Source organism: Miscanthus floridulus, chromosome 4 (genome assembly GCF_019320115.1).
Source record: "Miscanthus floridulus cultivar M001 chromosome 4, ASM1932011v1, whole genome shotgun sequence".
NCBI lineage: Eukaryota > Viridiplantae > Streptophyta > Magnoliopsida > Poales > Poaceae > Miscanthus > Miscanthus floridulus.
Window position 1 is genome coordinate 93,947,711 of NC_089583.1, and position 14,386 is coordinate 93,962,096.

The 14,386-nt window shown below is 48.1% G+C and overlaps 2 protein-coding genes and 1 non-coding gene across 4 annotated transcripts in view; all 3 read right to left on the reverse strand.

Annotated features, from left to right (window-relative positions):
- LOC136548842 (protein HAPLESS 2-A) overlaps positions 1-1,828 on the reverse strand; it is a 42,333-nt gene extending 40,505 nt beyond the window's left edge. Inside the window, exons 1-4 of the mRNA XM_066540222.1 lie at positions 1,571-1,828; positions 1,311-1,439; positions 614-702; positions 252-291 (exon numbers count right to left, since the gene is read on the reverse strand). Of these exons, the coding sequence (XP_066396319.1) occupies positions 252-291; positions 614-702; positions 1,311-1,439; positions 1,571-1,765 (453 nt within the window). The 5' untranslated portion in view covers positions 1,766-1,828. The remainder of the gene's footprint in view (positions 1-251; positions 292-613; positions 703-1,310; positions 1,440-1,570) is intronic.
- Positions 1,829-5,754: 3,926 nt separating this feature from the next.
- TRNAK-UUU (transfer RNA lysine (anticodon UUU)) lies at positions 5,755-5,826 on the reverse strand. Its single transcript has one exon. It is a non-coding gene; the product is annotated as a tRNA-Lys (tRNA).
- An 85-nt stretch (positions 5,827-5,911) lies between these two features.
- On the reverse strand, positions 5,912-8,892 carry LOC136550039 (RHOMBOID-like protein 3). Of its 2 annotated transcripts, none has more exons than XM_066541472.1 (5): positions 8,188-8,892; positions 7,019-7,182; positions 6,728-6,894; positions 6,391-6,638; positions 5,912-6,206 (listed from the first exon to the last, which is right to left on the reverse strand). In XM_066541472.1, the coding sequence occupies exons 1-5, from the start codon at positions 8,466-8,468 to the stop codon at positions 6,095-6,097; spliced, it is 972 nt and encodes a 323-aa protein (XP_066397569.1). In that variant the 5' UTR covers positions 8,469-8,892; the 3' UTR covers positions 5,912-6,094. The 2 variants fall into 2 exon arrangements, with proteins under 2 accessions (XP_066397569.1, XP_066397570.1); XM_066541473.1 differs by having other exon boundaries at positions 6,391-6,634; positions 6,724-6,894.
- Between the last annotated feature and the right edge of the window lie 5,494 nt (positions 8,893-14,386).

Below are 14,386 nucleotides of genomic sequence, written 5' to 3' on the forward strand. Positions count from 1 at the left end.
CAATATGTAGCTATAGAACAACTCTTAAATATTTAAGATCTGATACTGATTTTTTTTTTTAATTTGACCGAGTATCAAGGGCCAATATTTTAGAGGTGACACTAGGCACATCAGCACATGGCATAGAGTGGATGTTAAACTAGGAGCCGATTTCTTATTAAAGGAAAATCAATCAATGCAGAATAGGAGGTTAAATACTATCATACTATATACTGAGGAGATACAAAGCATATGGGTAAAGTTGTTCTCACCTCTGAGTGCTGAATTATAGAACCGTTCTCATACCATAACCTGGCCATAATCATAGAAAAAAAAACAGCATTGGCGTATAAACAGAATTGGGAATGCTAAGTAAATTTAAAGAGCCTACCAGAAAAGCTCACAGATATGATCCATGAGTACAAGGATCTACCGGAAGGCTTGCAATTTTTTAAACAAAATGGGCATTACAGACTTCCAAAATTTCTAAGAAACTTTGCTAAAAATAAAAGGAAATGGGGTTGCCGATATCTACTACTCTCCATTCCAAATTATAGGTTGTTTTGACTTTTCTAGATATATCGAGGGAGTAATTGAAAAAACAAGAATAAATGGGAATCGCGAAATACCATACCTTTCACAAGCTCCAACAACATCAGCACCAGCATCTGGTTCACATTTGCGTGTCTCGACAAACTGTTCCTCAGGTCTGTAAGCAACATCCTGAAGAGACAAACAAAGAAGAAAGGAATCGAGTAATAGTTGAATACACTGGTCCGAGAAATAGTAAAAAAAAAAAGACTGCAGCCATCTGAACCAAAACGGCCGAGCAAGTCAGCAAACACACATGAAGCTTTCACACAAATGGATTGTTATCACAAGTTCACAACCAAAGGCACAATTAACATGTACGTTTCCTGAAACCAGGCCCCTTCAAGTGATAGCAAAGCACATAGAATGGGTATCAGAACCTTCCAGAGATTCTCTAATCGCACTCCCAACCCGGTAACACGTCAAATCTTTCTGAACGTGAGCCTACTACAAAACCATCACACATTTCTCGAACCAACACGTCAAAAGATTGCTGAAACAGCCATAGATTGAGAAAATCGCTAAGAGCTTGCCATTAGTATGTTCTGCTCAGACGCCACAACTAAATGAAAAGACCCATTCCCCTAATCCAAAACCTATCGACACACAGAACTGTGCAACTTCCACGTTGTGTAAAGGTACAAGGATGCATGGGAGTAAATGGATTATATGATCAAAGGCCACATACAAAACAGCAACGTTGTCATCAGAAGAGAGTACGATCGAGCAAAGGGTTTTACCCTGATGTAGTTGAGGGCGTAGAGCGCGAACACGGCGCCCTTGTTGACGGTAATGACAGGAGGGTTTCTTATGGTCTTCGTCTGCTCCGTGTCGTTCACGTGCGCGCCCAGCGACGCCTCCCCGCCGCTCTGCACCCAAGAACACACGCACACGGTGACACGGCACGCCAGCGCCGTCGTCGCAGCCGTCACTCAGAACACACATACAATTCGGACGCGGCGGGAATGCCGGGTGTGGAAGAGGGAGTAGAGGCGCTTACGGATTCTCTGGGCACGGCCATGTCGACGACAACCTTTCTGTCGCAGGAGAGGCGGCCCCCCGCGCCCGAGTCGTCAACGCAGCTCTCCAGGAGGGACTTGGCGAGGACCTCCACGCCACCTGCGCCGCCGGCCGCGAGGAGCACGAGGAGGAGGACGGGGAGGACGGAGGGGAGAGGGGAGCGAGGAGGAGCCATGGAGGTTGCCGCATGCGAAGAAGCGTCGAGCGGAGCGGAGGGGTCAGGACTCAGGACTCAGGAGTGGGCTGCGGATTCTGCAACTGCTAGTCTCTCTCTCTCTTTTTGGTCGAAAAAGCAACTTGGAACCGAGCGCACTGGCGGGTAACCGTTTCTGTGGACTGTGGAATGAACTTCTCTTTTGTGGGACGCGAGTTTGTGGCACGCACAAGTGGCAGGCAGAGGTGGGACTTGGGCCTTGCCGTGGGCACAGTATGGCCTCCTATGCTTCGTGCTGTTTCGTCATGTAAGGTACGTCGGAAAGTTTTTTTTTTCCGGCTCAAGCATGGCCAACAGCACATCAACACGTCCTCGTGCTACACCAGCCCAAACACGGTCCTCAATATATTTTTGTAGTTTTCTTCGTCCGTTCATGACATAAAATATATTTTAGAGTAAAATACACCGGAGGTTTATTAATTTTTGGTGAAGTGTTATCTAGGTCCATCAATTTTGAAACTGCATTTTTTGATCCATTAATTTTCGTTTTGTGTCATCTAGTCCATCAGCTTTGACTCTTGCATTCTTGGTCCATGAACTTTTAAAATTGTTCACTGCAAGTCTACGCATGCATGTACGCACGTTGGCTTTTTGCGCCGGTGGAGCCATGCCTGCACTCGCCGCCGTCGCTCGTCTGTCAGGCATGCATGTGTGTTTTCCTGCTCGAATCATGACAGGGTTAGTGCATTTCGGCCAGACTAACCGGCTAAGCGGCCCTGGCCGGCCGCCGTAGACGAACCGCAGCGCCTTGCCGCCGCCCTCGACGGGGAACGCCCTGGCTGGACGATGTTGAGATCAGATGAAATGAAGTGCAGTAGCTAGCTAGCTAGCTAGTAACAGGCGACCACATGTCGTGCAGTGAACGAACTACTGCTCTACTGGATTAGACCAGAGCCAAAAGAAGAAAGAGAGATCGTGCATAATGGACCGGAAAGGATGCCGCTGGTCGGTCGTTGGAGCGTCAATCAGAAAGACGACGATGGGCCGGCCGTGCGCCGGCGTGCGTGCCGCGTGCGTGAGTCATGCTTACGGCCTCCAGCTCGGGTCTCCTCAGCGCGCTCTCGGGCTGGCCGGGCGGCATGGAGCTCGCGGCGTCCATCTTCGAGTCGCGATCGTGAGCCGGCCGTGAGCCGGCTGCCGCGCTGCGCCTGTACGTTGACATGTTGGAGACGGGCGTCGGGCCTGACAGCTACACGTTCTCGTTCGTACTCAAGTCGTGCGCGCAGCTCGCGGCCTTGCAAGAAGGGAGGCAGGTGACAGCTTCAGCTCGATGGGTGGAGACCCGACGAGAGCTCCATGGTCAGCGTGCTCTCGTCGTGTGCGCACCTGGGTTCCTTCGACGTCGGGCGGAGCGTCCACTGTGCGCTGCTGAGGAACACCGCGAGGCTGAACACCATCATGCAGACGTCCCTGGTTGACATGTACGCCAAGTGCGGCAGCATCGAGAAGGCCACGACGGTGTTCGACGCGATGGACGGCAAGAACGCGTGGACGTACAGCGCCATGCTATCCGGCTTGGCGCTGCACGGGGACGGGCGGAAGGCGCTGCAGGTGTTCGACGCGATGGTCAAGGAAGGCCACGCGCCCGACGCGGCGGCGTACGTCGGCGCGCTGAACGCCTGCAGCCGCGACGGTCTGCTCGAGGAAGGGCTGCGGTGCTTCGACCACATGCGGCTGGAGCACAAGGTCGCGCCCAACGCGCAGCACTACTGCAACGAGTGGCGAGCCTTTGCCGTTGCACAATCAGAGCAAGATGACTGACTTCCAAGTACAATTTGTGCGCTGCTAATACGCAATTCAATGATCTCAGTGAAAAAGGACACAATGCCGCGCAGGGAAAACTCTGAAAGAATCAAGAGAACAGAACAATGAACTCAAAGCTAGGATGTGCAATGGCTAAGAACTCAAAGGCTCTGCTCAATGCGTGGCCGGCGAGTCCGTGCCACCACCGTCCGCTGCTGCGACTGGCAGACCTACGTCGGGAATTTGCACCCGAACCGCTTCGTCACTATCGCGCCCCACCTCCCATCCGCCGGCACGGACGGCGCTCCCCTATCCACCGGTGCCCCGCCTCGCCGGTCCATCTTGTCGATGGCTTACCTCATGCTCGTGCACTCACGCTCGAGCTCCTACACGCGGTTCCGCATGCTGTCCATATCGAGCCGCAGCATCTGGTTGCCCCGTGCGGCCACGCGCCATGTCGTAGAGCGTCCCCACGAGGTAGGAGTAGCTCGGGATGAGAAGGTCGTCGACGGCCACGTCGGGCAGCCGCGCGGCGATGCGCCCCTGTCATGACTCAAGCAGGAAAACACACATGCATGCCCGGCAGACGAGCGACGGCGGCGAGTGCAGGCATGGCTCCACCGACGCAAAAAGCCGACGTGCGTGCATGCATGCGTGGACCTACAGTGAACCATTTTAAAAGTTCATGGATCAAAAATGCAAGAGTCAAAGCTGATGGACCTAGATGACACAGAACGAAAGTTAATTGACCAAAAAATGCAGTTTCAAAGTTGATAGACCTATATGACACTTCACCGAAAGTTAATGGACCTCCGGTGTATTTTACTCTATATTTTATATGAACTATTTTTATGAAAGTTTTAATAATTTTTACAATTTATTCAAGAATGAGATGAAATGCAATATAGTAAATACTGAAAAATTACATCGTAGCATTGTAGATATACTTACATGCTTATGTTCGTGCGGTCCCAGCCCGAGCATAGTCCATGTAGTCCATCATGTCAGAGATTCTAAGCACGACACGGCCATAATATTTTCGTGTAGTGCTATTTGGGACCGTGCCAAAAGACCATGCCACAGACACCCCTCTCAAATGGCACAATCAAATCCCAACTCTAGTGGTAGGCAGGTGGCTTTCTTTTTTCTTTTTCTTTTTTTGCCGGTGTGGACATTTGGATGGACGCTTGCCATAGCCTGCAGTGTCGCTGGTCATGGTGGTGCAGTTTTAGGTTTTATAGTTCAGGGGGATTTAGTCAACCCTTCATATGTTAGGGGTTATATAGACTTTTTTTTACTATTGTTTGCTGATTTAATGTCATGTGAGCACCCACACACTATGCCACGTCAGTGAGGGTTTATTAGATGGGTTTTTAATAATTTAAGAGGTAGGACATCTGATTTGTAGGGGGTAAAGTAGACAAGCACTAATAGTTTAGGGTTAAGTAAACTTTTTTCCAAAGCTTAAGCTGATGGGACGAGAAGAGGTGGAAAATTCATTTATATTTTAGCACTTTCCCTCGTATGGAGGGGGAGGTGGACAATTTACTTGTACTTCAACGCTTCCCCTCACATGGAGACTTCCTCATGTCTTAGATGTAGGATAGGAGCAAGCAAAAAATTGCTTGATTTAATTACGTTAGAAGGATTCGAAATCGAGACCTTTAGCTTTAATACCATATATTTAGTTCGTCGTCTACACTCTACATAAGCGCCACACTCGGTTGAGCGGAGGAGCAGACAAAGACAATGTACCTGTTTAGTTGGTGCTGTAGTTTGCCACGCCTCAACTTCGGCAAATTGTGGCTGCTACAAAGTATGACGAGTAAAATCGAAGTCACACTTATGATAAGTTTGGCATAAAAATAAGTCTGACATGTGAAACAGGATACTAAGAAAGTGTGGTGCGTCATTGTTATGGCAGTGAATCAAACCGTTATCGAAAAAACAAGGAAATAACTAACCTCTGGTGTGGCAAGTTTTGGTAAACAAAGCCTGGAAGTGAACAGGGCAGAGATCGGTTCCTGCGGCGAAAATCTGAACTTAGAAAGAGATCCTATCTTTCAAAATTAACTTTCAAATTTCGTCAAACGATTGGTTTCAACCAAATTTCTTTAGCAGAACTCATTTGATCAGATGGATAATGAAGGCTGAAGACCTGATAAATAAAACTGAGGAAAGCTGTAAAAAAATTGACGATCACAAAGCGCCGTCCGTGGGGATCGAACCCACGACCACGTGGTTAAAAGCCACGCGCTCTACCACTGAGCTAGGACGGCTAGTCTGTTCGTTTAAAAATGTTTCTCATTTTTATTTGCTAGAACACCGCACTGTAATTTACTAGCCAATCAATAATTTTGAACAGGTATCAAGCTCGAGTTATAAACATACAACCCTCAACAAAGCAGTTTACAGAGACCAGGAAACTCCAACCCAGTAAAGAACAAAGAACTTGTTCATATCTACAGACAAACAAACATAAAAAATGGTCTTCTGAATCTGAATACTACATATTTCGCCGGAGAGTGTAACAGAAAACTGAGGTGTCTAGGTGTTGCACTTCCACTTAGATGTTGGCACGCAGTTCAGGTAGTGGCACCAGTGGCAGCCATCGTTCCCATTCTTCCCTTTGAAAAGCATCACCAGTGAAATCACAAACCTGAGCCACAAGAATTTTGACATCAGTATCATTCCAAGCTTTCACAAAAACAAGTAACATCTTAGTAGCTCGTCCAAAAATTAGCACTACGAATCTTTGCAGCAACATTTTCTGCAATACATGTTTAAACACGTAAAGACATGTCTACAACAAATATCCGAACCAGTCTGATGGATTTACTTACCCAACTAACAGCAAGACGAGTGCCACAACCCACAAAATATACTGGTATGCTTTGTACTTGGGAGGTTGGTTGGTCTGTGGCAACTCATGGCGCTCCATCCAGCTAAATTGAGGCCTTGCCAACAGAACAAAACCCAAGAGGAAACCCGTCGCGAATCCACCAATGTGAGCAAAGTTGTCAACGTGAGGTAGTATCCCAATAGCTAAGTTGAGTGCAATAATAAACAGGAGTGTTATTATAGCTGCTGCCTGCAAGAGCAAATTAAGTATATGAGCTAAACGATTATCAAGCAGCTGGATATAAATGAAGTATATATTTATCTATTGCTTGTACTGGCCTTGTTGGAGTATATAGTCCAGTTCATGAGTAGTTCAGAAAGCATGGATCCAAGCAGGCCAAATAAAGCTCCAGAAGCACCAACGGAGATGTAGTTGTTCCGTAGGAAGAGTGCAGACAACACGCTGCCACCAAAACCAGACAGTAGGTATATGGCACCAATGCGAACTTGCAGGCAGGAAAAACAGTGTCAGTGAAATGACCATGTAGGGCGGATGATTGGAACATTTAACTTCAATGAATGGTTGGATCGATGTTGGTGTACAATGATTTTTTTTTAAAAAAAGCTTACCAAATCCAAATTGCTGCTCAAGGCGGATTCCAATAAACAGCAAACTTAGCATGTTCACAACCAAATGGATTAGGCCAGCATGGAGCCAGATGCTGCTAATAAGGCGCCACCCTTGGTTTTGATGAACAATTTTATTCCAGTCAAGAGCTCCCATTTTCTCCAAACTGGCAAATAAAAAAACAGTGTTAATAAATCATGCTATAAATCTTGCACTGTCTTACATGGGCAGTGTAGTGTAGATGAAATTCACAAGGACAAAACACAAAAGCCTCATGGCTACTTCGCAGCAATCCTAGTACACAAGTTACAGTAAAAAATAAGCATACATGCAAGTACGACCAAACAGGTAACTCCAGGGAGTATTATTATCTCAGCACATGTTCTGCAAGGGCCATAAGTAAAACAAAGGCCTTACACAAGTCAAAGTGTCTCATGATTCCATCAACTATATTAAAGGATACTGTGCCTGCTACATAGCCTCCGACAGAAGTATCAAAACTTAAAAGCATCCATCATTAATTCATTCCTAATAGCCTCTGTGATTTTGGTATCAAAGGACTCCAAATAGATAACATCTAGGCAATTTTCATTGTGTTCATTTATCGAGTTGATTGGACAATAAATCGAAATCGCAAGATTTTAGGAGAACAGTTGAAGGTAGACGCGACGGATATCTGAATGCAGTCACATCGAAAACTCCCCTGCCTCGTGGACTTCTAAACCATTAAAAGGTGAAAAGGACTAAACTCAAGGAATAAGGCGATTCAAGCTTTAGACTTTATAAGCAAAAGATCTTAGTAGTCTACAATCCTTCCAGACCACAATCTTCGAACGGCAACAGAAATGGCCAAAGGTTTCCTCCCACTAAAACCACCCCAACAAAATTGCCTTCTTTTACCACAAAGCGTGAGCTTTAAACCCTCGGAACTACCCAAACAAAATCCAAATTTTGCTCAGAAACTAGCTGCAAAGATGGTAAGTTCTCAAGTTTCCGCTACTGGTACCATCCCTACCGAACCGCAAGATCCCAAACGCGAAATAAATCCATCTCCCCCCACCCAATTCCACCTGAAGCGCACCCAAATCACTCTAATTGGGGTCCTACTTCACTTGGTGTACGCACAGCAGCACAGGTCAACAAAACGAAAGCTTGTGCAGCGACAACGTACGAGGAGGATGACGGCCCGAGCAGCGGGTTCTCGCGGAGCGGCTGGAAGGAGAACCGGCGGAGGAACCCGGCGACGCAGCCGCCGAGCTGGCTCCCGTGCTTGGGGCAGTTGTTCTCGTACATCTCGACGACGAACACGGCGATGCAGGCGACGATCACGGTGGGCACGAGCCATGGCCACCACTTCCGGTCCTCCGGCCCCTCGTAGCCGCCGTACCCGTACCCATACCCTCCCCCCGGCGCCGTCGCGACGCGGCCCTTCCCGTCGCCGTCGCTCGCCATGGCTTCTCCTTCGCGTGCCCGCTTGCTTTCCTCCTTTTGGCCCGCTTCAGTGGAGTGGACGCCAAGGGGTCGCTGAGATGCCCAGGTGGTGGTGGTGGCTGTTGCCGCTCGCTGCCGCTTCGGGTGTCGCTTGGAAGCGAGGAGGCAGGAGGAGGGGAAGGCTGGCGAAAGACGATGAAGTCTCGTTTAGTTTCGGGTGTAAAGTTTCGAGGTGCATCGCCAGGCGCGCGCGCCCGATCGATCACGACGCGGGTCCGTGCCCACGGCCGGCTGTGTGCGTGGCTGCGCTGCGTACAAGCAACTCGAGGCGCGACGGGACGACGGCCACGAGGCACGAGCCGTAACGCAATCGCGGCGTCCAATTTGCGCACTGTGCATCCGCGTGAATGCAGCGCCGGACGGCATGGACCAATCAACGGCACAAGTTCCCCACAAAAAGCTGGATCTCCCACAGTTATATCCCGGTCGGCCGCAACGCAATGCGAAGGAAGCAGACCCCAGATCCGTCCCGTTCACGGACGCCGAGAGCGCGTTGAGGTGGCGCGTTGTCGCCGGGCCAGGAGCTGGCGTGCCACGCCTTCGCGCTCGTACGCGCAGGACCGACCTCTCGCGCCCGTCGGCTTCCGTAGCTTTGCCTGGTCCGGTACGGCACAGACGGGGTAGGTAAACTCCTCGTAGTCGTACGCGAAGTCGCGAACTTCTGTTCAATTTGTGGACGCTGCTCATTCCTCCGCGGGGGATTGCCGGATCGGGGGGCCTTGGTGGCGAGGGGGGTGTTACATGTCGTATGGTGTGTTTGATATTTATAAAAAAATAAATTATAGAATCAGTTAATAAATCGTGAGATGAATTTATTAAGTTTAATTAATCTATCATTAGCACATGTGTTATTATAGTACTTTATTATCAAATCATAGACTGATTAGGTTTAAAAGATTCGTCTCGTAAATTAATCATAATTTATGCAATTAATTTTTTAGTCTATATTTAATACTCCATGCATATGTTTAAATATCCGATATGACATCATGTAAAATTTTGATATGCGAACTGAAAAAGGGCGAAATGGTGTGGGCGCGGTGCGGCTGGGCTGGGGGCGCCAAGACAGCGACCGTTAAGGCGCGCGGTGGGTGGGCCGCCGTCAGGCTCGCGCGCTGGGCCCGTGGGGTGGCGGGACCACCGGGCGGTCAGACGTTGCTGTCCGCTGCTGGTTCGCTTGGGAGGAGCTAGTGACTAGAGGGGTGGGGTGGAGTAACTGCTCTGCGTGAAGAGGAAGGGAACCCGGACCGAGCTGAGCTGAGAGACGATGCCCGAGAGCGGCAGGTCCTCCTCGCTCGCTCGCGCTGAGCGGATTACGGCGTCGCGGGGGGCACATGCGCGTGGCGTTACGTGACGTCGTGACGAGGAGGCGCGAAACGTGTGGATGCCATGCCAAGGTGGAAGGCTGGACCCTGGAGGTGCAGGAGCCGCGGCACGCCACGGCACCGCGACTGATTCGTGGGCGAGCGAGCACCGACGCCGAGAGCGCGTTGAGGTGGCGCGTTGTCGCCGGGCCAGGAGCTGGCGTGCCACGCCTTCGCGCTCGTACTCGCAGGACCGACCTCTCGCGCCCGTCGGCTTCCGTAGCTTTGCCTGGTCCGGTACGGCACAGACGGGGTAAGTAAACCCCTCGTAGTCGTACGCGAAGTCGCGAACTTCTATTCAATTTGTGGACGCGGCTCATTCCTCCACGGGGGATTGCCGGATTGGGGGATTTTTTTTAATTTTAACATTTTTTGAAAACTAATTTTAAATCTAACATCATTAGGTTTTTTTAAACTACTTTTGGCCGCTGCCTATTGCCCTGGCACGGCCAAATGCCTGTGCCGCGCCATGTATGGTGGCGCGGCAGAAAGCTGACATGGCGAGCCTGTGGACATTGATTTTATATCAATTATTTATTTTTATATTCTATTCTAATCAACTTCAAAACTACACACGATAGTGTAACCAAACGGATAGACTCGTTGGTTGGACATTGATTTCTTTTTTGCCACATATAAATCTGGATTCGAATATTGGAATACGAATGCAAAACAAATAAAAGTTGGATACATATGGTAGCATCCGGATATCTAATAAAAAGTTAAAAGAATATAAATAAATAACTATTTCAATCAAATGTAAAACATTCATAAGGAAACTAATACAAAAGTATGGATGCAAAAATATTAGTCAACAGCAAAAAAAAAGACAATAATGAATCAATATATTTAAATTTTAAGAAAAAAATAATAAAATAAGGAATCGATATACGAAAACTTTATAACAACAAATATAAACTAAATCAAGTCAACATTGAAATAAAATTAGTATCTATATCTCAATATTAAATTTTATAGCACTAGTCATTAATCATATGTCATCATACTTTCTAAATAGTTTCATCATATTCATTATCGTTGGATATTTTGGATTTCTTTAATATGAAACTAAAATTGGATAGAGAGAGAAGTTATGTGGAATAAATCGGGACATATCCATTTCAGCATCTATATTCTATACCAAAAACATATGCGAAATATACATATATCCAAATTTAAGATTTGTCGAATATAAATTTAATTGCTACTATTGTAGGGGCGGCTCAATCACCAGCCACCCCTACAAATGACCCACATATAAAGCAAGCTGCAGCACCTTCTTTCTCTTCGGGTTACTCACTCCAACCCGTGAAAGAAAGGTGGGGAGGCCTTGGGCACCTTCCAACAATTGCTGGTTGGGCACCTTCCAACAATTGTTGGGCGGCTGGTACTACAACCGTCCTTACAAATCGATTTGTAGGAACGGCCTGAGAATCGCCCCTATAAATACATGATTTGTAAAGACAGTTTAATTGGGGCGGTTGGCCAAACCGTCCCTACAAAAGTCAGGAGCCGTCCCTAAAAAAAAATGTTTCTGTAGCAGTGGTCGCCGATGGAAGAAGGGAAGCGCGCTGCGTGAGGAGAGGGAAGAGATCAAGGGATTAACTCCAGCCGCACTGGCTCTTGCAGTAGAGAGACATGAGACAAGATAAGCTTGAGTGGTGACATGAGATCGATAAGAAGATACGTCTTGTGAACCTGGGGTTATGAGCGGATGCGAATAAATGGAGTTAGCTTGTTTGGATAATTTTTTTTGGATCTGTGCATCTGGTTTACAAACAGCAACTCAACCGTAGGCACAACCTTAACGTTAGTTGAAGGCCTAATAACGAGCACATTATTACTCATTTCACTCTTTGCTGATGCCACCAAAGTATTATTCAAATAAAACTGTTTGCATTATTCATTGCTATTAAAGAATTCTGAGAAAGCTGACCGTGTTCATTGCTATTCATTGCCCTTGCATCACTTCAGGCGTCATGTTCTATGGCACATGTATGGACGACCGTGTGCAAGCTGAGGTGTTCGGGCCTTGTTGAGTCCCAGGAAGTTGGAATTTAGGGTTACTGTAGCACCTTCGTTTTTATTTGGTAATTAGTGTTCAAACATGGACTAATTAAGCTTAAAACGTTTGTCTCGTAATTTCCCACAAAACTGTGTAATTAGTTTTTTTATCTACATTTAATGCTCTATGCACGGACCGCAAACATTCGATGTGACAGGTACTGTAGCACTTTTTTAGAATTTGGGGTCCAACTAAGCCCTTGTTTATTTCGCGGAAAGTTGAAAATTTGGCTACTGTAGCACTTTCGTTTTTATTTGACAATTAATGTTCAATCATGGACTAATTAGGCTCAAAACGTTCGTCTCGTAATTTCCAACCAAACTGTGCAATTAGTTTTTTTTCGTCTACATTTAATGCTTCATGCATGTATCGTAAGATTTAATGAGTACTGTAGCATTTTTTGAGAAAACTTTTTGCGAACTAAACAAGGGCTCAATTGAATATGACGAGTGCACTGAGATTTGACGTTGCACTGCCATGATTTGAAGGGAAGGGAAGGGCGCAGAAGGGAAGGGAGCTATGCACCGCCATGATTTGAAGGAAAGGGAAGAGAGCTGGGTTTGATTGGACTTTGCATTGTTGTGCAGGTGCGTGCAGGCTTGCATGCGGCAGGGTACCGGCGCCGCCGCGTCGCGGATCATAGCGCGGCGCTGTCGCGCCATGATTCGTAGCTTTATCCCGTCAGTGGTCAGCGAATTCGGTTGTCGCCACGTCAATTCTCTGTCGCGTCATCATGCATGACGCGGCACAAGCATTTGGTCGCGTCAGGACAATAGGCACGGCCAAAAGTAATTTAAAAAAAAAACCGATGATGTTAGATTTAAAATTAGTTTCCAAAAAATGTTAAAATTAAAAAAAAATAATTAGGGGACCTTGGTGGCGAGGGCTTGGTGCCTGGTGCTGTCAGTCTGTCACCGTCAACGGGGACGGATCTGGGTCTGCTTCCTTCGCATTGCGTTGCGGCCGACCGGGATATAACTGTGGGAGATCCAGCTTTTTGTGGGGAACTTGTGCCGTTGGTCCATGCCGTCCGGCGCTGCATTCCCGCGGATGCACAGTGCGCAAATTGGACGCCGCGATTGCGTTACGGCTCGTGCCTCGTGGCCGTCGTCCCGTCGCGCCTTGCGTTGCTTGCACGCAGCGCAGCCACGCACACAGCCGGCCGTGGGCACGGACCCGCGTCGTGGTCGATCGGGCGCGCGCGCCTGGCGATGCATCGATGCGCGGTCGCGTCAGCGCAGCATATGGAGCGTACGCGGTCCGCTGTCCGCACCACACGACAGCAGCACTGTCGCATCGCCCTGACCGTCGGTGGCCGCTCATTGCGTCGCATCGTCGTCAGAATAGATCCATGCAGGCTGCAGCTATGCTTCCACAGTCCACAGCACTATGGCCACTAGCCAGCGCCCAGCGGCATCGCCATGTGGGACTGTCAGTGAGCTTGCATTGCCGTTTGCTACCCTAGCTTCCACGTCGCCCATCTCGCATTCAGTCGCGTGCCTGTGTTTCTTTTGCTCCTCGACAGCGATAGCTCCGATGCATAGCTCTGAGCACGATGCCACCACGAAAAGGCCAACTGGACGAGCAGTGACTTCTCACTTTCTTTCACCACGTCAGCTAGGCTAGCTGCCAAGCTCGGCAGCTGGTACTCAAGTACCACTGTATCAGTGCTCAATCAGGCAACCGCAACCACCTTGCAGCAAGCTTGTGCACTTGTGACGTGAGTGGTGTACCTAGCTATCCACATGGCAGAAATGGCTTGTGGAGAGTGCAGACCGTCCGTCCACTCAAAGTCTCTGTAAAGCTGTGCTCTGACGACGTCCCAACGCTTCAATCATTTCCACGCGGTAAGCTGTTGGCCTGTTGGGTACCTTTTTTTTTGGAAAGGGGGGGTACCGATTCATTTCTGCAATTTTGACGGCCGTTACTTCTCCCTGGAACAAAACGGCATTGTTCGAGAGAGGAGCTACGTCAAGATCCATACGGGTGATGTTCCGATGTCTGCCAAATTCATTTGAATATATACATGAGTTAACATTCGATAATAGTTTGAATTGAGATGTACTCCCTCCCTCTCTTACAAACTATAAGACATGTTTGTTACTTCTTAACACCATAGATGATTGATTGATATGGTGCCTAGTCACATATAGTAAATATCGATATTGTATTCTACCCGTTTTAAATTATAAGACATTTTGGTTGTGTCTTCTGTTCTTGCTCGCTCCGATCTGATTTTAGTTATTGAGCTCTATACTCTGCTGCTAAATAGGGAGCAGTGTCAGTCACGTGTCAGGCGCTCCGCGACAGTAGCGGTGGCTACCCCGGTGAGTAAACAGGTAGCACACTACCATGTCTGCTTCAAGAAACGCCATACAACAGCTGAATTTTGGCGCCACTACGATTCAGGTTATGTCCCCGACCAAAGCCTTGCTACCGCAACCACTCAG